Source organism: Meles meles, chromosome 11, assembly GCF_922984935.1.
Source record: "Meles meles chromosome 11, mMelMel3.1 paternal haplotype, whole genome shotgun sequence".
In the NCBI taxonomy this organism is placed as follows: domain Eukaryota; kingdom Metazoa; phylum Chordata; class Mammalia; order Carnivora; family Mustelidae; genus Meles; species Meles meles.
The window spans coordinates 23981369-24005347 of record NC_060076.1 but is presented as its reverse complement, the minus strand read 5'-3'; the positions used below and the strand labels follow the sequence as shown (position 1 = coordinate 24005347).

The 23979-nt window shown below is 47.0% G+C and overlaps 3 protein-coding genes across 3 annotated transcripts in view; 1 reads left to right on the top strand and 2 right to left on the bottom strand.

The window, feature by feature from the left end:
* Window positions 1-2934: 2934 nt before the first annotated feature.
* ACTL7B (actin like 7B) lies at window positions 2935-8000 on the bottom strand. The gene has a single exon (XM_046021764.1). The coding sequence runs from the start codon at window positions 4381-4383 to the stop codon at window positions 3004-3006; it is 1380 nt and encodes a 459-aa protein (XP_045877720.1). The 5' UTR covers window positions 4384-8000; the 3' UTR covers window positions 2935-3003.
* An 84-nt stretch (window positions 8001-8084) lies between these two features.
* Window positions 8085-11386, top strand: ACTL7A (actin like 7A). The gene has a single exon (XM_046021889.1). It carries the CDS (start codon window positions 8912-8914, stop codon window positions 10232-10234), a length of 1323 nt encoding a protein of 440 aa, XP_045877845.1. The 5' UTR covers window positions 8085-8911; the 3' UTR covers window positions 10235-11386.
* Window positions 11387-12863: 1477 nt separating this feature from the next.
* Window positions 12864-23979, bottom strand: part of ELP1 (elongator acetyltransferase complex subunit 1) — a 59721-nt gene continuing 48605 nt past the window's right edge. The window contains exons 34-37 of the mRNA XM_046022025.1: window positions 23460-23587; window positions 22846-23000; window positions 19835-19910; window positions 12864-16089 (exon numbers count right to left, since the gene is read on the bottom strand). Coding sequence (XP_045877981.1) covers window positions 16022-16089; window positions 19835-19910; window positions 22846-23000; window positions 23460-23587 — 427 coding nt within the window. The 3' untranslated portion in view covers window positions 12864-16021. The remainder of the gene's footprint in view (window positions 16090-19834; window positions 19911-22845; window positions 23001-23459; window positions 23588-23979) is intronic.

The following is a 23979-nucleotide window of genomic DNA, read 5'->3' as shown; positions in this document are numbered from 1 at the left end:
CAGCTTGCTTCATGGTGACAAACGTTGCCGCAGCAGTTCCAGGCCACACCAATGGCATGTCAAGCTTCCCAGCGAACGGCCTGTGACTCGGCTCGGGCACCTTGAGTCCCATGCTCACTCTAGCCTGGCAGATAGGTGGCAGCTCTGATTGGCTTCGCCCCTTGGCTCTGGAGAGGAGGTCCGCCCTGGGCCACACGTGATGCCCAGGCAGAAGACGGATATAGGGAAGGGTTGAGGGGGAATCGGAGGCATCAGCTATCTGCTCCACCTCGGGGCATCGTAGCTAGACCTGGGTGTGACTGCGCTTTCGGGGTTGGAGGTGGAGTTCATGAGCTACATGCACTCATCTTCCCTGTACTGGCACTGCTTTCACGGAGAGTGAGGTCTTCAGCTCTGAGAAATTCACACTTATAGGCTGACCATTCTGTTCAGCCCTCTACCTGTGCGCACGGGAGGGGGACTGTGCTCCCAGGGACCATTCATTACCGTCCCCTCCCCATCCTGTTTTGTCTCACACGCTTCAGTGGTAGATCCTCCCCTACGTGGCATTTCCAAGTCCCCATTCTCTACCTGTCCCTCACCCACCAGGAGCACCTTGCAAGTTTCAGGCCACAACCTTCCTGCCCTGCATCCGCTTTCCTTCTTCCAGAATCAGGCGGAAACCTCTGGCCTCCTGCAGTCCCTCTACCATCCTCATTTGCAGTGTGATGAGACAGCAACATCTTCTCCTATCACTATAACATAGTCCTAGGAGGGAGAGGAGACAAGTGCACGTTTGGTTGGTCATTTTGAGCGGGAAATCATTGACTCGTAGTACTCCCCCCAAATTAAATCTCCTGTTGTGTCTGTGATGGGCTTGGATAAATCCCTGTCAAGGAGGAAGTGTTTCTACAGCCTCTGCCACACAGAGAGGAGGAGAGGACCAGGCAAGGAGAGCAGTGGGGCAGTGATCGCGGAGAGGGAAGTTGGAGCACAAGCAATCTAATTAAGCAAATGATGCAGCAGCAGCCCGTACGTGTGAAGAGATCAGGGTGGGAGAAACTGGCACAACCTGCAGCACGCAAGCCCCACTGGAAGAATTCGCATTCCAGAAAACACACAGGCACTGTGCTGGCCAAACGTAATGTGCCTCCTGGCATCATCGACCTGCAGCCCCCAGTCTACAACCTCCTCCCCACAGGAAAGAGCAGGGATCCCCGACTAGCACCACGGCCCTACCAGCCCCCCACCCCCCACCCCAGGGATTCCCACCCTGGGCTAGAGACCCAGTTCTGGGCGATGGGGAGGGACTAAATGGCCAGCCACTGGGCAATGAAGACCGCAAGCCAGTGGCCTCCAGCACGGGCCCGGGACAGATGCAGTCCTGCGGGGTGCCGCAGATCAGGACTCCTGTCTAAGGTAAGCGGCAGCTCAGCACCATCCGGTAGCCCATCAGATTCCACAGCTCACGAGTGTCTGATCCCACAGATGCTTGGTCATGGGCTCCATCAGCAGAGGGGAACTGGAGAAAGAGGAAGCAGCCACTCTCCTCTCAGCAGACCGTCATCCCTGAGCTGAAATCTCACAGGACGCACCAGCTTCTCCCTTAGCCCTGAAGCCACCAAATGGCCACCATGCCCAGCACTTCTCTACTTACAGCTTTCCAAAACTACCTCCACCTTCCCGCCCCCAGAAACACAGAGCTCTGGCCTCCTCTCCTTACCAACATGGGTGAACACAGTGTGTGATCCCGAGGGAAGGGCCACATTCTGATCATACTTGCTATTAAGAAGCACTGCTGAAAACTGAGTGTTTGTCCCACCCTGGCCCCTGCCAGTCCCCTTGGTCAACTCATGAAAATCTAATGCTCAAGGTAAGGGTATGAGGTGGGGCTTTGGAGAAGTGACTGGGTCATAAGGGCAGCCCTCATAAATGGAGTAGTGCCTTCATACAAAGGCCTCAGAGTTCCCTATCCCTTAGGCCAAGTGAGAACACAGCAAGGTGCGGGCAGTCTGCAACCCAGAAGAGGGCTTTCACCAGAACCCAGCTATGCTAGCAACCTGGGCTTGGACTCCCAGCCTCCAGAAATAAATTTCTGTTGTTTAGAAGCCACCTGGTCTGTGGTCTTGTGTTAGAGCAGCCCACCCTAAAGCAACCATGTTTATTTTATCCTTCTAGAAGTAATCATGGCCTGGGCCAGAAGACTTGGGCTCAACGACTGATATAGGCCTTCTCTCCTGGTCCTCAGTTTCCCTGTGTCTGTAGCAAGCAGAGAATCACGGGGTTCCCAAAGGGCTTTCTGGTTTCCTTTGGCATCCTCTGGACTCAGTGGCTTGGCTTTGCCAGTGCAAATACAGCTGCCATCTGGGCTGGGTTGGCAGGGGGAGGCCCCTGATGGGCAGAAATGGCCGCTCCCAAACAGAGGACGCACAATCGGGATGCACACCCATGGGCTGCACCTTTGAAAAGGGCGGGTTGTGGGGGTGGGGGTTAGTGAGAGCTTCTGGGGAGCTCCAGCAAGCAACTGTGGGCAGCAGTGAGAAGATGGGTGACCACCAGAGCTAGAAACAGGAGACTGAAGTCTGACACCTGGCTAAGCCTCCCACCCACCACTGAACTAGGGGTCCCAAGCTAGCCCCTTCACATGAGCCTTGGTCTGCCTCCTGGCCCATGCATGACCAAGCAACATGCCTGTCGAGCGGGGTCTCGAACTCAGGGCAGCTAATGGAACACTCGGGGCTCTGAGACGATGTCACCCTCATGATGGGGGGTGTGGGGCATGGGTCAGTGAGCCACAGTGCACCCCCAGCCCACTGGGTACTCTTGACCCTGCAGAGCAAAAGGTGCTGAGATCTTTTAGTCCAAATCCCCACCCCCCACCCCCTGCCTGCTGCCAGGCGAGGGCAAGAAACGCAGACTAGACCAGAACCACTGCACTTGAAGTTTTATGAGAAATTCTGTAAATGCGTAGAGTGGCCGGAGGCCGCGTGCCCCCCCAGGCCCCGCCCGCCGGGACCCCGGCGCTCAGCACTTGCTGTAGACGGCCGCACTGCCCCGCTCCTCAAACTCTTCCTTGCTGACCCAGAGCTGCTGGAAGGCCTGCAGGGAGGCCAGGATGGAGCCGCCGGTCCACACGGAGGTCTTTCTCTCAGGAGCAGCAGCCACCACGGGGCTGTCCCCAGGGCAGAGGAGGCTCAGCTCCCTCTGGAAACGCTCGGGGAAGCCATCCAGCATGGTACAGCCACCACACAGCAGCACGTTGGCGGCCATCTCCTCCTTGAAGCCTGCCTCCCGGCAGCGGTCCAGGCAGGCGGCCGTGAGTGCAGGGAGGCCGGGATGGTTGCTGCCCACCAGGCTGGGCTTAAAGAGCATCTCGGCGCACTGGAACCGCTCCTGGCCGATGGTGATGAGCTTGCCATCGGGGAGCTCGTAGTCCACGCGCACGTCATCCAGGCACAGGTCGAGCTCCTGCTCGGGCACGAGTGCCGAGTAGCAGCACTTCTTCTTGATGTGCTCGATGATGTGCAGGTGGTCGTCCGTGAACTTGTGGCCAGCCTCGTTGAGCAGCTGCAGCACATAGTTGGTGAGGTCGCTCCCAGCGTAGTCGGCGCGGCTGGTCAGGCCCGGCAGCACGTCGCCCTCCGAGATGGGCACCACGTGCGAGACGCCATGCCCGCTCTCCACCACCAGGCCCGAGGTCTTGCCATATGAGTAGATGGACAGGAGCGACTGGGACGTCACATGCATGGCAGGGATGCCGAAGGTCTCGAACATGAGCTCCGCGTACTTCTCCCGGTTGCTGCTGGGGCTGAGCGGGGGGTCAGAGACCAGCACCGCATGCTCCTCAGGGAGGATCTTCATGGCCGTGTGGAAGACGTACTCCCAGATGCTTTGGACGCAGTCCCAGTCCACCACGATGCCGTATTTGAGCGGGTTCATCAGCTTCAGGGGCGCCTCCGTGTTGAGCAGCTCATGGCCCACATAGGTCTCCTTGCGGGTGTCGCCAGCATCAGCCGCCTCCGAGTAGCGCTTGCCCACAGTGGAGGAGATGAAGTAGGTGGGCCTGGGCTCGCCGGCATAGCCGCACTTACAGTACTGGGAGCCCAGGTCAATGATGAGGGCCTTGATCTTGCGCACCTTCTTGGGCTTCATCTTCAGCGGGGTGACCAGACCTGTGTCCCGGATGCCAGCATCAGAAGCGGGCAGTGTTCCTGCCTCTCCAGGATCACCCTGAGCCGTGCCCAGGGGCATGGGGCTAGGGCTGCTCCTCGTCGCCATCTTCCTTCTTGGCTCACCTTTCTCACATCCACATCCTAGAGCTCCGTGGGGAGAAATAAGACGGCCCGTCCCCAGCAGTGCCTTGGCAACCCCTCGGGATTGTGATGTCACTGAGGGCTGGTCCATTCTGGCAGCCCGGGGAGGGCTTGGCCTCCGCAGGCCCTTGATCTGCCACCCCCACCGCTGTCCACCTAACTTGACTTTGCTCTAAGACATAGCAGGCGGCCAGCAGTTTTAGAAACCCAGGCACACTGGGGTGTCAGGTTTCTACCCTCTCCCCTTCCACCCCTGCTTCTAATGCCCTGTCCACTGACTGAACACCTTTCCTTTCTCTGCTTCTTGGCTGAGAGGATAATAAACACTTGAGCCCCTACAGTAAGCCAGGCACTGTACCAAGTACCGCACACATGTTACTCCCCAGAATCCTGAGAAGTATAGGCCGAGGTGGGGAAATGAAGGTTCAGAATTCAAATGACTTGCTCAGGAGCAAACAGCTCTTGAAATGTTTGTATTTTTATTCAAGTTCATTCAGCTGCGTGCACCAGATCTTAGAGCATGAAGGCTCCAACAGTACCCACATCCCTTCATTCAGCATTTACTGGGGCTGGTGGCAGGTCCAGCCCAGGACAGCTTGCCAGTGACAGACACCAAAAACCTGGCCACAGCAGCGTCCCTTCTAGGTGGGAAGGAGACAGAAAGGATGCAGACAAGTTTGTAGGTAGAAGTCTACTGGGAGAACAAAGGGGCAGGAGGAAGGAGTGATTACTGGAGGGAAGGAGTCAGCAGATTCTAGAAAGAGGTGATCCTAAGTCAACAACCATGTGGGTATTTGTCAAGTAGCTAGGAGGACGGGATGTCATCCCAAGCAAAAAGCACAGCCTGTGCAAAGGCTGGGGTTGGGGGGAGGGGTCGGGGAATGTTGCAGTCTTCTAGTAGTTAAATGTTTGGAAAAACAGATGAAGCTAGAGAGTTTATGGAGCCAACTAGGGAGGGCCTCTAACGCTTGGAGTAAGAGCTTGGGTTAAATGGAGGACAGGTGGGGAACAAACGAAGATTTTAAGCCGGGGGGTGGTCAGATCTGACCGCTGGAAAATCTGGACAAGATCTGTGTTTAGCTGTGATGTAGAGGGGCAAGACGATGGACGACATTCTTGTAAGACCTGAAGGAGACCTAAGCCAGGCTGGGACGGTGTGTAAGAGAAGGACCAACAGATTCTCCAGAAGTTTAGAAGGTAGAATCTCATCCACTTGGTTGGTTCCCCAACTATCTCCCATTCAACCCAAGTTCTTACTCTAGCATGTAAGGCCTTCTCTCATTGCTCCTGTGACATCTCTCACTTCAAACACTGCATTTACGTCAGATGATTAGACCAGCTATGGGGAGTAAGGGAGAGGGAGGGATGAATCCCTCACCTCCGCCAAAGCAAAGAAAGATGGCCTGTCGTCCAGAGCAGGTAGTCATTAGGTTTCCATAGGGCCCTCCATCCCAAACCGCCCTCCTTCAAAAACAAAACAAAACAAAAAATCTCCAGGTGATTCATAAGAAACCCTGTACTTTGGCATTTCCCGTACTAGATTATCTTTCTTCCCTCCCATAGCTGCTAAGATTACAGGGACCTAGTTCACCTTTCTTTCCATAATCAAGGGTAGATGGTGTCCCAAAAGCCAGAGCAAGGATACCAGCTCAGGGAGAGATGTGTTTCTGGGTCTCATCTTTCCAGTTTTTTCTTCCACTACAGGAGAGCCTCAAAGTTGCTTTCAGGAAGGATCACCTCACGGTTTTCTAGCCTTGGGCCAGAGGAGCAAAAGTAGGTGGATTCCAGAGAAAATATGACCTGAGATACTTTGGGCAACCGAGGGTGCCTCTAACCAGGAGGGACCTCACCAGAGATCCCTGGGAGCCCATGAGTACCTCAGATGGTGAGTAACAAGTACAAGGGCTTCTGCATGCCAGGTACTGAAGGTTTGAAGTGCAGTGTGCCAAGGGTCTCCATATTCTCCCATCATTGATACCATTAACTGTGTCCTGACCCCCGAGAGGAGAGAAGGAACACAAAGGGGGACACAGAAGCTAAGGGCAAAGGGATTCACTTAAGAGAGAGCGTCCAAGCATGTGAAATCCAAAGAGGTGAACTAAAAGGAGTGAAAAGCATCCAGTGACATTAGCCTGAAGGATCTGGGGTAGAGCAAGAGTCCCTGCGCTCTTAGGTCTTACAGACAGGAAGGAGCGGGTGTCTTTAAGCCCACACAGCACCTCTCCCACGTACACTGACAGAGCCAAAGAGGGGTAAGACTGGGCGGGGGGAACACGTGCAAGACAGCCTGGCAGGCTTTAGTGTCTCAGTGAAGTGGGAAGCACAGGTCAAGGGACAGGGTGAATAAAGGCCCCCAAAAGATATCCCCGTCTTTAATCCCTGGAATCTGTGAATGTTATCTTTCACAGCAAAAGGGACTTCGCAGATAGGAGTTAAAGAGTTTGAGATAGGGAGGTTACCCTGCATTATCGGGGTGGCCCTGAACTAATCATCAAGGTCTTCATAAGAGCCGGACAGGAGAGTGAGGTCCGAGATAGGACAAAAGAGGCAGAACTCAGACAGGTCTTTGAAGATGAAGGGGCCCCACACCAAGGAATATAGGTGGCCTCTAGGGAGCTGGGAAAGGCCAAAGATGATCACCTAGAGCCTTGGGAAGGAACGTGGCCCCCCCAATAGCTTGACTGTAGCTGAGAATGCGGACTTCTGACCTCCAGAATTGTAGTTAATAAATCTGTGTTTGAAGCCACTAAGTATGTGGTAATTTATGACAGCAGCCACAGGAAAGGAGCATAGGCTCTTAACAGGAATCCAGGGCAGTGAAAATGCACATCTGTCCGAATTCAAGACGAGGGTTGAGAAGGAAAAATCAGTCACCCTACATGAAATGTGCCTTTGGTTATCACATAAACATTCTTTTGAAGTCAAACAATCCAAGTTGACCATGCAAACCCCCACTGAACAACGGGCAAGTACACAGTTTTTTAGGCAGCCAGGCATAAATACTTTCCTCTTCTTTCAAAATTCGATGCTATCTCATCCTCTACCCATCGACCCAAGAAGCGGACACTCTGAGGTGACAGCATGACTGCCCCCATTAGACGGTCACAAGACTGGACTCGGTGCTTTTCTTCTCTTACCCCCCACAAAGAGCCAAGAGCATCCCCAGTAATCTCCTCAAAGGCGAAAGCCCCCCCTTTGGGGCAACTGACTCTTTCATGAAAAGCGTGGGACCGCATAACAAAAAGTTGGTTTCTGGAGGCCCTGACAGTGACAGGTGTCAGCACCACCGTCCCTATCTTCAGAGATGGCATGTGAGACGATGGCCGTGTGTGCTTAGACACACATTTTGGGCCTCACTGAGGTGTGTCCACACCACACCCCTGGGATGAAGTCCCAGTCAGGAAAGCTTGACCCTCACTGGCTGGATCCCACAGGCGAGCCATGCACCTAAGAACCTCAGTGTCCTTATCAGTGCAACTCTGTATGGTCTGATTTCACCGCCGACCCAAGGACCCATGTGAAGGGTATGTGTACACACGTGACTAAAAATTCTTCTGCAGGCTGTCATAGGGGACAACAGACACACGTGCTTGGCACGGTCACTACAGCACGCAAGCAGTCCTGCCAAACTCTCAATCAGGTAGTGTCAACTGTGCGCAAGTCTCTCGTGCTTTCTGACCTCATGCAGAGTCAGAGCCAAAGTCATAGCAGTGGCCCAAGAGGATGGATGTGGGCTGCTCCCCCTCCCCACCCCCTTCTCCCACCTCACGTACTTCTCCTTGCTGCCCCCACTCAGCCACACGGGGAGTGGGATCCTCTAACTTAGGGGCCAGCAAACTTTTCTGTAAAGGGCCTGATCACCAACATCGTCAGGGTGGCGGGCTGTGCACTCTTCGTGGCAATGGGGTTGCAGCATAGAAGCAGGCACAGATCGAACACAAGGTACTATCTGCACATAAGTGAGCATGGCTGTGTTTGGATAAAGGCTGATTTACCAAACACAGGGGGCCGGCACTAGTTTGCTGGCTCCGCCTCTCATCGGTCGCAGGTGCGCCTCCAACATCTGCACCTGCTGCTCCCAATACACACCCGACACACGTGGCACTGTCCCTCCCCTCCTTCCGGTCCTCACTCAAGTGTCACCCTTTCAGGGATCCCTGCCCAAGCCCCAGAACATGGCCACAGTCCCCAACACTCTTCCCTGCCTTTTCTCTTTTGCCCTTAACCATTTTCCAACAGCTGTTTGTCTGGGCCATTGCCTCTCCCCCAGCCCCCACTGACTAGAGTGTAAAGTCTGCAAGAGCAGAGATTGTTGTCTTTTTTCCTCCACAGGTGCCTTTTATTTCCAGTGTCCTTGCATGTAGCAAGTGCTCAATAAATAACTGATTGGCTAAAATCAGGTTTATTACCAAACCTAGAAAAAGGTTAAGTGACCTCTAAGACACCACCCCAAATCCACCCTAACATGGGACACAGGTTTCCAGTATCTAGAAAGCCCCCGGTCACCAGATTATGTCACAATCAGTGATGTCATTGTTGGTAAAATTCTCAAGTTGCCCTCTGATATAAGCCTTTCAGGCTTTGAGGCCGGTGGGATCGAGGAACCTTCTGAGAGCAAGATGGCTCTTGATAGCATATGGGCTCCCCAGGCATCAATCATCGGGGATGGACCTGCCAAGAAAGTGGGTGAACAGGCACCCCTACAATCACACGTCCTCCAGACTGCCTCCTTAAAAGATGGCCCAGCGAAACGGGCAGTGTGGGTCCGCTGTAACCATTCAGAGCCAGAAGAACCTACTAAATCAACGACAGGCAAGGAGAAATCCAAGCTAGTGGTGACGAAAGCAGTGGTCGTAGACCTTGGTACTGGCTCCTGCAAATGTGGCTTTGCCGGGCTGCCGAAGCCCACCCATATCATCTCATCGACAGTGGGCAAGCCCTACATGGAGACCGCCAAAACCGGGGACAATCGCAAGGAGACATTCGTGGGGCGGGAGCTCATCAATCCAGGGGTTCGTCTCAAGCTAATTAATCCTCTGCGGCATGGCATCATCGTGGACTGGGACACAGTGCAGGATATCTGGGAATACCTCTTCCATCAAGAGATGCAGATCACCCCAGAGGAACATGCGGTCTTGGTTTCAGATCCACCCCTGAGTCCACACACCAACAGAGAGAAGTACGCTGAAATGCTGTTTGAAACCTTCAGCACTCCTGCAATGCACATCGCCTACCAGTCCCGCCTGTCCATGTACTCCTACGGAAGGACATCTGGCCTGGTGGTGGAGGTCGGCCACGGCGTGTCCTATGTGGTCCCCATCTACGAGGGTTATCCTTTGCCCAGCATCACCGGACGTCTGGACTATGCAGGCTCTGACCTGACAGCCTATTTGATGGGTCTGATGAATAATGCGGGGAAACACTTCACCGAGGACCAGACAGGGATTGTGGAGGACATCAAGAAGAAATGCTGCTTTGTGGCCCTGGACCCCATCGAAGAGAAGAAAATTCCAGCCACTGAGCATACAATTCAGTACACTCTGCCTGACGGGCAGGTGATAAACCTGGGCCAGGAAAGGTTCCTCTGCTCAGAGATGTTCTTTAAGCCTTCTCTGATCAAGTCCATGCAGCTGGGGCTCCACACCCAGACTGTGTCCTGCCTTCACAAGTGTGACATTGCTCTCAAGCGGGATCTCATGGGCAGCATCCTGCTCTGCGGGGGGAGCACTATGCTCAGCGGCTTCCCCAACCGCCTGCAAAAGGAGTTGAGCAGCATGTGTCCCAACGACAACCCACAGGTCAATGTGCTTCCCGAAAGAGACACTGCGGTGTGGACAGGCGGCTCCATCCTGGCCTCGCTTCAGGGCTTCCAACCCCTGTGGGTCCACCGCTCTGAGTACGAGGAACACGGGCCTTTCTTCCTCTACAGAAGGTGCTTCTGAACTCTGACCAAGCATGGCTGCCATGCGTCAGTTCTGCTGGGTGAGCACCCATTTGCGCATAGGGAGCTAAGTCCACATGTTCGCTTCTGTAGTATTAAACGATCCTCGTGTTCCCTCCATAGTGTGTTTCTGTATTTCCTGACTTAGTAAGAGCAAGTTCATGAATGCAGCATGTGCCAAACAAAGTCGGAGATGTGGGTGAAAACAACAACGGCACATATTACGCGCTGCTTGCTTGAACATTCTTGGGAAAAACCAGCTCTAACCTTACTCTGTCCCTTTTCGTATCCCCCGTTTTAGGAACGATCACACTGTTACATCTCAGAAGGGGAGCGTGATAAAGATATAGAGTCAGTGCTTTAGGGCATATAGAATATTCCTTTCGATCAACAACAGGAAGTCTGCTACAATGGGTTGGTCTCCCACACAGCTGCAGAGCACACTTCCGGCTTCATGGAGGCTTGTGAAGAGTGGACTAGGGTGTGTGGTTCCTGCATAAACTGTGCTTTCCTTTAGTTCCAACAGGAACTTAAGTCTCAATACAGCTCTTACCAAACCATCATGGTGACTGGCTGCTGAAACGTGGCATGTAATGAGCAAGGTGTATGTGTGTGTCTGAAGGGGGCAACTCTTCAGCTGCTCGCCACCCACTAGACTGGATTCCCCATCAACCTGTAGGATACACAGCTGGAATTGGGGATGGGAGTGGGATAGAGGCTGGCAGTTCTGGGGTTAATGATGTGGGTTTGCGGGAACCTGCCCTACACTGGTCATTCTACCCCAACTGAGGAGCCAGAAGGAACATTCAGTCCTTCAAGACCAGAGAAGCCCTTTTGGGGCCCAGCATGTTCTGTGGTAGTCTTACAGGGCCAGTTTTTTAAATGGAACACAGATTTTTCAGAACAGTCCCCAATACAGTCTCTGTTCTCTCTCTCAACCTCAGCATCTGAACACTGGCAGGGAGCAGCATCAAACAGTGGAAAGAAATGGGTTTGAACTCTGATCTGAAACCCTATTTCACTACCACCTAACTCTGTGGCTTGAGTCTACTTACCTATAAAACTGAATTCAAAGGCCTACTTCACACAGCTGATACAAAAAAAAAAACAAAAAACAAAAAACCACACCCCAAAAACAAAAACAAAAACAAAACAAAAAAACAACCCAGAGATAAACAGTGAAATACTAGTATCTGGCCTCTGGGAGGTGATCCTAAGAGCTAGCTAGAATTATCTTGTAGACTTCTGTTATACAGGAACCCTGAAATCTTACCATGGTTCTTTTTTGTTTTTTAAGATTCATTTATTTATTTTAGAGAGCAAGCATGGGGCGGGGAGGGGCAGAGGGAGCGGGAGGGAGGGTCTCAAGCAGACTCCACACTGAGCGCAAAGCCTGACACGGGCTCAATCTCATGACCCTGAGATCACAACCCTAACGGAAACCAAGAGTGGGACGCTTAACTGATTATGCCACCAAAGTATCCCTTACATGGTTTTTAGTCACAAGCAAAGGCGCCTAGGCATTCAAGCACTCACAGAAGAGGTATGGCATCTCTACCACGCCCAGGGAGAAGCCCTACCAAGCCATCTTCATAGTATCCAGGTTTGCCTAGACTGCCTCGAAAGACCTAACTGCCCAACCCTGCATCCAGGCCTAGTAAACACGGCGGACTGGCACCAGCAAGCCGGAAGAGAAGTACAGACCAACACAGAAGGGCTTCTCAAGTTCCTAGAGTTAAGGAAGGGTGACTAAACCTTACCCGGCAGTATCAGAGGATCACCTAGCAGTTGGATACATAGGGAGGTATAAGGTCTTATTATTAACCTCAGTTTCTGTCCAACATTTCATGAACATTCACTGTTGGGCAGGTTAAAATTTAATTAATTCCTAACGTTTGGACCTCACTGGCAGGGTGCTAAAGCCTTTGGACCCTTCCTTAGAATAGTATGTTAAAATGCATAAAATAAAATACACAGAATTACAGAGAAAACCAATCCTATAGAAACATACTATCTTTAAATCCCTTAAGTATCTATGGACCCCAAGTCAAGGATCCCCAAAAAAGTGAGTTTTGATGAAGGGGAAGCATGGAAGGGTAGTTCTGGAGGAAAATCTCCAGGCCACAGTAGGTCTAAATGTTCTGCTGCAGTTTAAAATGAAAGCATACCAAAAAGAATAAAAGAGAAAAGTACCAATATAAAGCTGAACAGCTATGTACCTTTTTCAAAATACCTTCATGGGAGCACCTGGGTGGCACAGTCAGTCAGGCATCTGTCTCTTGCTCAAATCATGATCTCAGGGTCATAAGATTGGGCTCCACATTGTTGGGGTGGGGGAAAGGTTCCACACTCAGCACAGAGTCTGCTGGAGTTTCTCTCTCCTGCTCCCTGTGCTCTCTAAAATAAATAAATCTTAAAAGGGGGCGCCTGGGTGGCTCAGTGGGTTAAAGCCTCTGCCTTTGGCTCAGGTCATGATCCCAGGGTCCTGGGATCGAGCCCCACATCGGGCTCTCTGTTCAGCAGGGAGCCTGCTTCCTCCCTCTCTCTGCCTGCCTCTCTGCCTACTTGTGATCTCTGTCTGTCAAATAAATAAATAAAACCTTTAAAAATAAATAAATCTTAAGAAAAAAGACAAAAAAAACAACAACCCATTTCCATGAATTCTCACTTGATCTTTACACAATTGCCCTTGTAGGAAAAAAAAAAAAAAAAGTCATCCTCATGAAAGAGAGAGAGGAAGAGATGAACAGTTTTACTAAGTATATGAAAGTCATCTTAGTTTAGTGATTCTCAACTGGGGGCAATTTTGACCCCCCAGGAGAGACATGGAAATGTCTAAAAATGGTTTTGGTTATCAGAACAGGAGTGGGGGATATATAGTGCTGGAAGCTAGTGGGTAGAGGGCAGAGATATTGCTAAACACCCTATAATATACAGGAGAGATCTCTACAACAAAGAATGATTATGACCCAAAATGTCAATAGTGCTAAGGTACACAATGGTGCTAATGGGTACAAAAGACAAATTTCAGTGAGATTAAATGTGCCTGTCCAGGGGTGCCTGCGTGGCTTGGTCAATTAAACGTCTGCCTTCAGCTCAGGTCATGATCCCAGGGAGTCTGCTTCTCCGTCTCCCTCTGCTCCTTCCCCTACTTGTGCTCACTCTCTCTCTCCCACAAATAAATAAAATCTTAAAAAAAAAAAAGTCTCTGTCCAAGGACACTAAGATGGGTGGACCCATGGCCTTGTTCTTTCCTGTATACCAGGAGAACATCTGTTGGTGTTAAAACCTTTGGAACTCCAGAGCCAGTGAGATTAATATAGGCATGAGGCAGAAGCAAGGGCTTAGGAAACATAATGACACAAGAATCAATTCAGTGTCCCCCAACGTCACCATATTAGCTTTGACTTGTCTACAGCTTCTGGGATGTTAATGGGTTACCTAACTTCTAAGATGTTTATTCTCCTCACCTCGGTTACTAATAAATATGGCAGATAAGAAAGGACAACCAGAAATTCCTAAGGGCTTGTTCAGGTGGTGCTTCCAGTGATGCACAAATTTATGGGGAGGCACAGGTGAGGGAAAAGCTGATTTTCCTTCCCAAACTTGCAGTAACCTTAAGTAACTAAGAATCATTAGTTTTATTTATTTTTGAAAACACCCTCTTCAATTATGGCTATGAACAATCCCTAAAAGGTAAACCTGTGTGTGTGTGTGTGTGTGTGTGTGTGTGTGTGTGTGTGTGTGTAATACATGGAAAATGAATTTAAAAGATGTGGCAGTGCTAAAAAATTACATCAAACTACACTCATAAAGACATAACAAAAACATTACCTCCTGCCTCTGTTCTTTTTTAAATGCATATTTAAAATGGGTTGTCGGACACAGTCCTCTGCAAGTTCCCTCTTGATGTCTGCAGCATCTGAGCAAAACTGACTTAGTGGGACCAACAAAACAAATGGAGTTTTTAGCTTACTGCAGCATGAACCTGCTTTGGGACAGCATTCAAATCTAGTAGGAAGACTTATATATTCTTTTCCAGGACCTTGACAGAGTCTTTCCCCCAAATTAAGCGTTTATCATTTCCAAACATTTCTCTTCTTCCCATACACTGCACTTTCCCCATGAATTCTTCTGTGACTTTGCCTTCAGTTTGGAAGGTCTGTCCTAGGCTGCTGCTTCTCAAATGAACAAAACTCCATCTTGCTCACAGGAAATAGATAGTAATTGATAGGTATTTGTATTCACACAAATTCTTTCTTGATGCTTCAATACATTATCTAAAGGAAATGGAACATCTCAAGGAACGGAACATCTATGAAAAACCACACTATTATCAACAACACATTTACTTCTATTTCCAATCTATCAGGCATGGGTGCCCTTACCATTATCCATAGCAAGAGCACTAGAATATATTAAAATGCCATATAAGATACTATGTTTACTTACCCAGGTCAAAGAGTACTCACAAAGCACTTTCAGCCTTTCAATGTGGGGCCCTTAATTATAGCAATCCATTATGGGTATAAATCATAAAGTAGATTTCTATAAGGCAGGATATACCTTCTTTTCTTTTCCATTGCTTTTAAAAAAATTTTCAGACATGGAGAGAAATTGAGTTGTATAAGCAAACACACCTAGATTCTACCATTTACATTTTGCTATTTAGGGAATGACTTTAATTACAATTCTGGGCATATCTATACTTTGCAGATCAGAGGCAGCATTTCCATTCACGCACAGTCATGAATGTCTGGTTCTGGTATTAAAGGCATGGAAGAAATTTTTAACCTTACCCAAGAATCAGCCACAAAACTGTCGTCAAAATGAACTGGGCTTTTTCTAGATTAATCCAAAAGAGAAAACATTCTCATATTTTTCCAAAGAAAATAACTAAAAGAGGTCAGTGAAGTACCATAAGGAAAAATAAATGAAATGGCCTTGACATGGACAAAAACCTTTTAGTTAAAAGCAGCAATTACTTGGAGAAAAAAGGAATAACTCAACAAGTTCACCATACTCAACGTGCATGATACTGTTTCCAAAATGCTAATCTGTGCCAGCTCTAATACTGCTAACTCCCTCACAGAAAATTCACAGGCAGTAGAAAGAGTCCCTGTGGACACTGTAGTGCTAGGAGCTCAATACAGTTCTAACTGGAAGCACGTGCTGTGGTAAGAGATTACAAAGTAAACAGCTCTCAGCACAGGAAAGCTTAGAATTTCAAAGGATATATTTAGCTTTTTATTCTGCTTTAGTTCCAGGGGAAGAAGTCATTTAAGTGATTCAATTTCACCAACTGTTGGTAGCACAAATAGCCGTGTTGTTTATACATAATGCTCTCCTCCCAGAACATAAAATATTTAAAAAACATTATTTTCTTTTCCTCACACTTTTGAGGTAGGAGCCATGAAACATTATTCCCAATTAACTGAGGCATGAATCAGTTAATTATGTGACTTGTCGAAGGTCCCAAAAGGAATGAGACTGGTAGCTGGGAATGAAAGCCAGTCTTCTCGGTGCTATAAATACCAGAAACACTCTCGAACAGCACTAAACAAAAGAACAGTAATTCTTACAAAATGATGCAATACTGGTTAAAGCGTAAGGTTTTGCTAATTAAAATTATACCCAAAATAAAGCAGAACTGCTTGGTGTCTGCTTGGGTCTGCTGTGTGGAGCAGCTCTCCACACTGCTGAGGCAGATCACTATCTTACTCTTCCCAGTTCCTGACGGCCAGGCCCGGGGAGGAAGGGAAAGGAGAACCGCCTCTGCTGGAGTCATTCACTCTAGAAGGCTCAGTTTCCACTGGGTTTTTTTGTTGATCTTTGGGGGTATAAAAAGCTCAGCATCTAGAAGAAAGGAAAGGACAACTGTGACAGACACACCTTCTTGCTAGGAGGAGCTGAGGCAGTAAATCTGCGATAAAACTAGTACCTGGGCTTTGCAGCTACAAGATAACCATGGGACCAGAGAGAGTTAAAGCTCCTGTTACCCTCCAGCCTCTAATCAGAGCAAACACAGCCTGAAGGCCCTGCCCCAAGAACAGTGATTTCCACTTCCCACGGGTGAAGGGTAGAAGAAAAGAATGCCCACTGAGTGACTCAAAGAATGTTCTAGATTTTGAATGGGAGAGGATGGTGGTGGTTACAAAACCATATGTAATTATTAAATCTCACCAAGTTTTACATTTCACTATCTACAAAATTTTCCTCAATTATAAGAGAAAAAAAATGTGGTGGCATGTTATCTGAAAAACAGTTAACGAACAGAAAAAAAACTTATATGATAAAAAAAATTCTACACTCATCAATAAAAATGCCCTGCTTTTAGAAAAAAGCAAATAGAGGAGGAGAAGGGATGGGGTAAAATTGTCACTGTCAAACAAAACTCCCAGGCCCTCTTTCTTCTCTCTCTTTTTTTTTTCTTTAGGAAGATTCTGTTTTTAAATAATCTCTTCACCCAACACCCCAAGATGAAGAGACATGGCTCCACCTGGGCCCTCTTTCAGATTTGTGGTAGCAGACATATATACAGGCAGCGAAGATATGAGAAAATACACGTATAAAAACATGTTCCTTCTCAGCATTACTTGTAATACACTTCCAACAGAAGTATATCTATATACATGAGCCACGCAGACATTAAAAATTATTTTTAAGGGGTGCCTGGTTGGCTCAGTGGGTTAAAGCCTCTGCCTTCGGCTCAGGTCATGATCCCAGGGTCCTGGGATTGAACCCCGCATCGGGCTCTCTGCTCAGCAGGGAGGCTGCTTCCTCCTCTCTCTCTGCCTGCTTCTCTGCCTACTTATGATCTCCATCTGTCAAATAAATAAATAAAATCTTAAAAAAATAATGATAATAAATTATTTTTAAGCACATTTAACCAATGTGAGAAAAATGCTCGAGATAGAATGTTTTTAAAGATATGATTTTCATATTATACATACATGTATTAGAAACGATCAAATTTTAATATTCTTTGACACGCTTTTTCGTACAATCCAGATTTCCACCATTAACCTCATCAGTTTTATAATTTCACACACAATTAGTGCTTTCTGCTCCAACAAACAAAAAGCCAGAGAGACAAAAACCATAGGAGGTTTTCCTTATATACAGACACTGATACTGGAAATTCATTATCAGCAAGGCACATCAACTTGCGTGAAATGGTGATTAAACTTTAAATGAGATGATCTTATATAATACCCAGTGTTCACGACATCACGTGGGTATTTATAAGACTGATGAATCACTGAACTCTACCTCTGAAACTAATAATATACTACATATTAATTAGTTAATTGAATTTAAATAAAAATAAATGAGATGATCTTTTTTAAAAAAAAGAATCAAGTTAAGGGGCGCCTAGTCAGGTAAATGTCTGTCTTTGGCTCAGGTCATGATCCCAGAATCCTGGGATCAAGCCCTGCATCAGGCTCCCTGCTCAGTGGGCGTCTGCTTCTCCCTCTGCCTCTACCCCCTGGCTTGTACTCTCTCTCTTGCTCTCTCTCTCTAAAATAAATAAATAAGTAAATTTTTAAAAAGTTATGGAAATATTCTCATTAAAAATTTGGATATAAGCACAATTTTGTATATGTGCTGCCGAAGCGAGCACCATAAGCACAATTTTGATATCTACACTTAACTAAGAATACCAAGCACTGACTTTTTAGCAGGAAAGAACTGTGCTGACAAACTGTTATGACAACAAACCATGACATCTTTCACCTTTCCATGTCTGAATTTCACAGTGTAAGGGTTATTTTTGCAAAAATACTTTGAAGGTCTTATCAATTTTTCCAAGGGTTTTTCTTAATCTTTTGATAGTCAAAATCATCCCCACTTGAAGCAGTTACTTTGTTATCAATTATAACAAGCCCAACTCAGCTATGATGATTCAAGCACTTGTCTTGAAATACTTTAATCCATTTTATGAAACCCTACATTTTTGCAAGACTTACAACAGATCTGCACAATACTGCAATGTAAACATGGAACATGAAACAGAGAGAATGCCTATCAAATCACAGATCCCATGTGTAGGCCGTCTGAGCATACTTAACTCCTCCCTTGGCTAGGGAGGAGCAGTTGCAGAACAGTGCTGGGGACTTTGTCAGTAGTTCATATGCCTATTTTTAGATTATGAGAACCTCTCTTTTCCTATGCCATCTTGTAACCACAAGGACACTGATAATACTTATGTACTCAGATAATGAGGAGCCTCAAATAGCGTCTCTAAGGCTCAGCTGGAAAATGAAAGTGCTCTTCGATAAAGCCACCAGGATACTCCAAGGAAAGGTGTGACTAGACTCCAGGTGACTAGACTTCAGCATCAGGCCAGTAGTGAGGAAAATGGGGCGGAAATCACAGCTGGATTGCAGAGTACAAACTGAGCAATGACCAAGCTGCCTTGGTCCAAGATGTATTCTCAGCATCTCAGAACTAAGTATATGTTGGGACTGATAGCAAAAGCAGCTTGTCAGCCTTCAGGAAGAAGGGGAGCTAGGAATACGGCAGCTACTGTCCCAATACATGACATAAGCTGGATGGGAAATAGCTCATTTGTTCCTGGTAGCAACATTAACTATTAAACTTCAAAATTAGTGTAAACACCCACGGCTACTTCAAATGTCATCAGAGAGCTAGTATAGCACAGCATTTAAAGGAAAAAAAAATTCTGGAAAATGCAAGTTACAGTAGTAAAAACTCCCAATTATTTCAGAACATACCACTAACTTTTGAAAGCTAAAAGGCTGGTATGCTTGATTGATCCACCTAAAGGGTAAATACTCAAAGACCAAATTGATCTGTCAAAAGTTTCTATCTAGGGGTGCCTGGGTGGCTCAGTGGGTTAAGCCTCTGACTTTGGCTCAGGTCATGGTCTCAGGGTCCTGGGATCAAGCCCTGCTTCGGGCTCTCTGCTCAGCAGGGAGTCTGCTTCCCCCCCTCTCTCTGCCTGCTGCTCTGCCTACTTGTGATCTCTCTCTCTCTCTGTCAAATAAATAAATAAAATCTTTTTTAAAAAAGTTTCTAAGTTTAAAAAGAGCCTTTGGGGCTTTAAAATTTAAGGGCTATGCAATCTAATCAGGAATCATCTCCCCTGACAACAAATAAAAAATAAAACAAAACATTTTCGGTAAACTTAAATAGGAAATGCAAGTAAAATGCTAACATTCTTTGGATTTGCTTTCAAATTATATTGTCAATCCTGAAGATGGTTATGAAAATGCCCCCAAGATGCAACGCATAACTGCCAAGAACCAAAAATTATGACTTGGGAGAATCCTTAAAATATATATATAAATTGGACTATTTGGACTCAAACTTCAACTATGGTGTGCCTGTATGGACAAGTGTATGTCAGATGATCTTTTAAAAATTTATGCATTTAATGTCATGTTGGGTTCCCCACCCCTCTGGTTCCCAAAACTAGAAGCACTAAGTCAATTTTATTAAAGATATACTCATAAAATTGAGGGAAAATTGTTGTCAATACCTGATCTTTCCTCACACCGCTGACCTTCTCGACACTTAGAGAAAGATTTTCCTTCTGCCAAATACTGTGATAATTTGAAGAGAAAACAATACTAACCAAGAGCAGGAACTGAAGTCTTCTGTTGTTGATAAGAAGCCATGATACTATTTGCAGTAGAATCGGGACCTAGAACCTAAGCAGAAAGCAGATCAGCAAAGATTATTTTACACTTCTGATGACCGCAGATACCAAAGGCCAAGTTTCTACCAGCAGTAAATAGCAAGTCATTTTCAAATTATCAAGCACAGTAATTCTCTTCTCCTTAGTGATCTTTACTTTGCCAGGTGTTCCAGTCTCAACTCAGACCTCCAAATCTCCTTTCTTCCAGAAGACAAGGTAATGATGAGGGGAAAATAAAAAAAGGAAAATCTTAAGGAATATAAGCCATACCCTCAGGGAAGGAGTACAAGAGGTTATAGAATACACAGAGCATCAAAATGCCTTCAAAAGATCTGTGGGAATTTTGATATTAAAACAAATACGTGCATGTATCAGGGAGCAGAACGCAAACTGTGCACACGTGTTCAAGGTAAAACCAGACCCTTCACAGGAATTCCACGTTTGTATAAGGCTCAGGGGGACACACACCAGGCCGTCTGCTTTGTCTTCTCTTGGCTCAGCGTGCATACCCTTGGGGACACCTTCTCAGCAGCAATGTCCTGCTCAAAGCACTTTCACATGACTCAGGGGACCTGCATCTGTGCCATTACCCTAATTTACCAACCAAAGCAAACCCATGATTTTCTGGCCATTTTCCCCAGAAGACTATTAAAGTTAGTGTCTCAGAAATAGTATGATCTTCAGCCATCAAAAAGAATGAAATCTTGCCATCTGCAATAACATGGGTAGAGCTAAAGTATATTATGCTAAGCGAAATAAGTCAGTTAGAGAAAGACAAATACCTTATGATCTCACCCATATATGGAATTTAGGAAAGAAAACAGATAAATATATGGGAAGGGGGAAAAGAAAAAAAGGAGCAGGGAACAAGCCATAAGAGACTCTTATGATAAAGAGCAAACTGAGAGAGTTGGGTGGGGGATGGGCTAGATGGGGGATGGGGATGAAAGGGGACACTTGTTATGAGCACTGGGTAAATTATGTAAGTGATGAATCACAAAGTTCTACTCCAGAAGCCAGTACTGCACTGCAGATTAAGTAAAATTTAAATTTAAAAAATTAAAAATTAAAAAACATATAAAATGTTTTTTTAAAAATTACTATGATTTGAATAGAAGAGGTAGGGGAGAGCATGAGCAGGTATTATGCATTGCTAAGCTTCAAAACCACTACAGTTTTGATGATGATCACATTTCTTCTATGAAATACCTATTTTAATAAATTCAAGTATTTGTAGGGTGCTGATTCTCAACTTTGATTTTCAAGGTATGCAAAATGTGCCCACATCTACCCTCTTATCTAACCTTCAGAACATTCCAGTGAAGTGTATAGGGAAGTACAGCCCCATTTGTAAATGAGGAAATCAAGGCTCCAGTAAAGCTTATGTGTTTCTAATCAAGGAGTTCAAAACCAGTCTCTCTCTAGGCTCCGAACCCTTCTCTGTGGGTTGTTGCCCAGCCTGTGATGCTGGGACTGGGAACCTGAGAAAACATTCTGCCCTTTGTCCGCTGCCTCGTTATGCTCTGCCCATAGCAGACACCAGAGGAAGAGTACAAGGCTGGAGGAAAAGGAATGTGCTGTTAGCTTTCACTCAACAGTTCTTTACCCTGGTAGTAGCCATTCATTTCAGTTTCCTTATTTCTCTACACTTACAGCCATCATGCCCCTCAGAAGTATCAGCACCAGCTGGCTGGCACCCCTTCTCAGAGGGTCAAGAACCGGCACAGTAGGGACCCACCTCCAAGCTTCTGAACTATAGTAAACCCAAACTCTTCCTTGTTCCCTCATAGTTACCAACTCAGCGCTCCTTCTCTGTGTTCTCCTTTTGCCTTCTCAGTTGTCCAATACTTGTTCCACCAGTTCCCTATATTAAATTCTCTCTGTTAAAATAATAGCTGTGGTTCTTTTCCTTAATGGACTGTACCTGACACACCAGCCTTTCTAAATCAGAACAGAAACTCTTAACAACAGGCTCGAGGTGTGAGAGACTGAGCAAAGTTCACACAATAAACAGATGACAACACATCAGAATTCTTGACAGGACACAGCTGCCTTAAACATGAGCGGCAAAGCTCCTCGTAACAAGAGTAGAAGCGACAAGTCAGATAATCCATAAAACAATAGGGAAAGCAACTGTCTGGTTTACTTTTTTGTTGTTAAAGATTTTATTTATTTGAGAGAAGAGAGAGAGAGACAGCACGTGTGAGTGGAGGGAGGGCAGAGCAGAGGGAGGGAGAGGATCTCAAGCAGACTCTGTGCTGAGTGTGGAGCCCGGCGCAGGTTTCCATACCATGACTCTGAGATCATGACCTGAGCCGAAATCAAAAGTCAGATGCTTAACTGACAGAGCCACCCAGGGGCCTGTGTCTGGGTTACTTTAAAAAACACTGATACCGGGGCGTCTGGGTGGCTCAGTGGGTTAAAGCCTCTGCCTTCAGCTCAGGTCATGATCCCGGGGTGCTAGGATGGAGTCCCGCATCGGGCCCTCTGCTCAGCAGGGAACCTGCTTCCTCCTCTCTCTCTGCCTACTTGCTATCTCTGTCAAATAAATAAAATCTTTAAAAAAGAAAACAACAAAACAAAACACTGATACCATCCAAAGTCTGCGCAGGGAGGTGAGAGGCCAGCTCTGGCCCTGTCTCCCTCTTTCCCCTACTCTCATCTCATTGAAGACTGGGGCAACAGCTGAACTTGCCTATCTTCTCCACAGCAGCTGTTTCACGTGGAAAGGAGAAACAAAAGCAAACTTAACCTAGGGTGAGGTGTACTCAAGTAGAAAATCTTCTTAGTGACAGCTTAAACATAAGCCTAGAATAATGTAACTATGGCATATCATGTTTTTAAGAACAAGGAAAACTCTGGCTTTGACTTTCAAGAGATCGTGTGAACATTAAGAACCCGTGAATTGACTTTAAAAAATGCACATTCTGTCTCTGAGGAAAACTTACAGGTGTAGCTGAATTCTGCTGGTGGGTGAGAGTCCAAATTTCTGGAAGTGACCTTTCCATCAGCTGGAGGGTATCTTCAAAGGCCTTCTGTAATCCCCTTCCTTGCTCATCAAACTCAAAGAGAAAGAGCACCTTTAAAATATGGTATACTTCATCTAGAGAGAAGAAATTCGAGAAAGTGGTTAACTTAGGTCCCCAGCTCCATTGCTAGGATCGTAACACAATTTCTTTCCCAAGCAAAAAAATATTTAATATTACACTGCAGTTGCCATCTCCCACATTTTCCTCTCCCCACATGCTGGAGTAATTCAACCTGTCTACTAAAAAAGGAAAAGGAACACGCTGGGGCTCCAGCAAGAAGGGGTGTCTTCACAGTCCTTTTCCCCAGCTTCAGTACTAATGTCTCCCAGCGAGGCTAGGCAGGGCCCAGTGGAAGAAGGCTCCTAGCTTCCCAGCTGAGGGTGGTTCAGGAACGTGCCCTGAAATGATACTTCCTTCCAAAAGTCTGTCTTTCCCCAAATTGGGAAAACTGTATCATAATTATCTGCTAAACTCTGTCTGTGCGAGCCATTTACCTTTCTTGGGGGCAAGAATCATCGGTATTGAGAATATACCTTTCAGTTTTTCAGTGCTCTGTACAATTTCACTGAGGGCCTCCAAAAGGGCCAGATCCTCCTGCGGACTCCCTTCTTTGAGGCTATGCTTCTTCCGCTCTGCTTTGCGGCGATTCTTAGATGACCGCCTGTTAGAAGAAATTGGAAAGATGTTATAAAAGGGGCTCTCTCTGGGCGCCTGGGTGGCTCAGTGGTTTAAGCCGCTGCCTTCGGCTCAGGTCGTGATCTCAGGGTCCTGGGATCGAGCCCCGCATCGGGCTCTCTGCCAAGCAGAGAGCCTGCTTCCCTCTCACTCTCTCTGCCTGCCTCTCTGCCTACTTGTGATCTCTCTCTGTCAAATAAATAAATAAAATCTTAAAAAAAAAAAAAGGGGGGGGCTCTCTCTTTGCACTGAACAGATTAAAATGAATGTACCTGTTGGCCACCAACTTTTTGGGAACCCGGAGACTCTATAGATGGTACGTGTATTTGGGGGAAAATGGTGATGAGGTGCTGGGAGTGACAGCTAAAATAAATTTGG

Excerpts from the sequence above, each read along its gene's own strand:
- ACTL7B (XM_046021764.1), bottom strand. The coding sequence starts at position 4,383 with ATGGACCAGCCCTCAGTGACATCACAATCCCGAGGGGTTGCCAAGGCA.
- ACTL7A (XM_046021889.1), top strand. The coding sequence starts at position 8,912 with ATGGCTCTTGATAGCATATGGGCTCCCCAGGCATCAATCATCGGGGAT.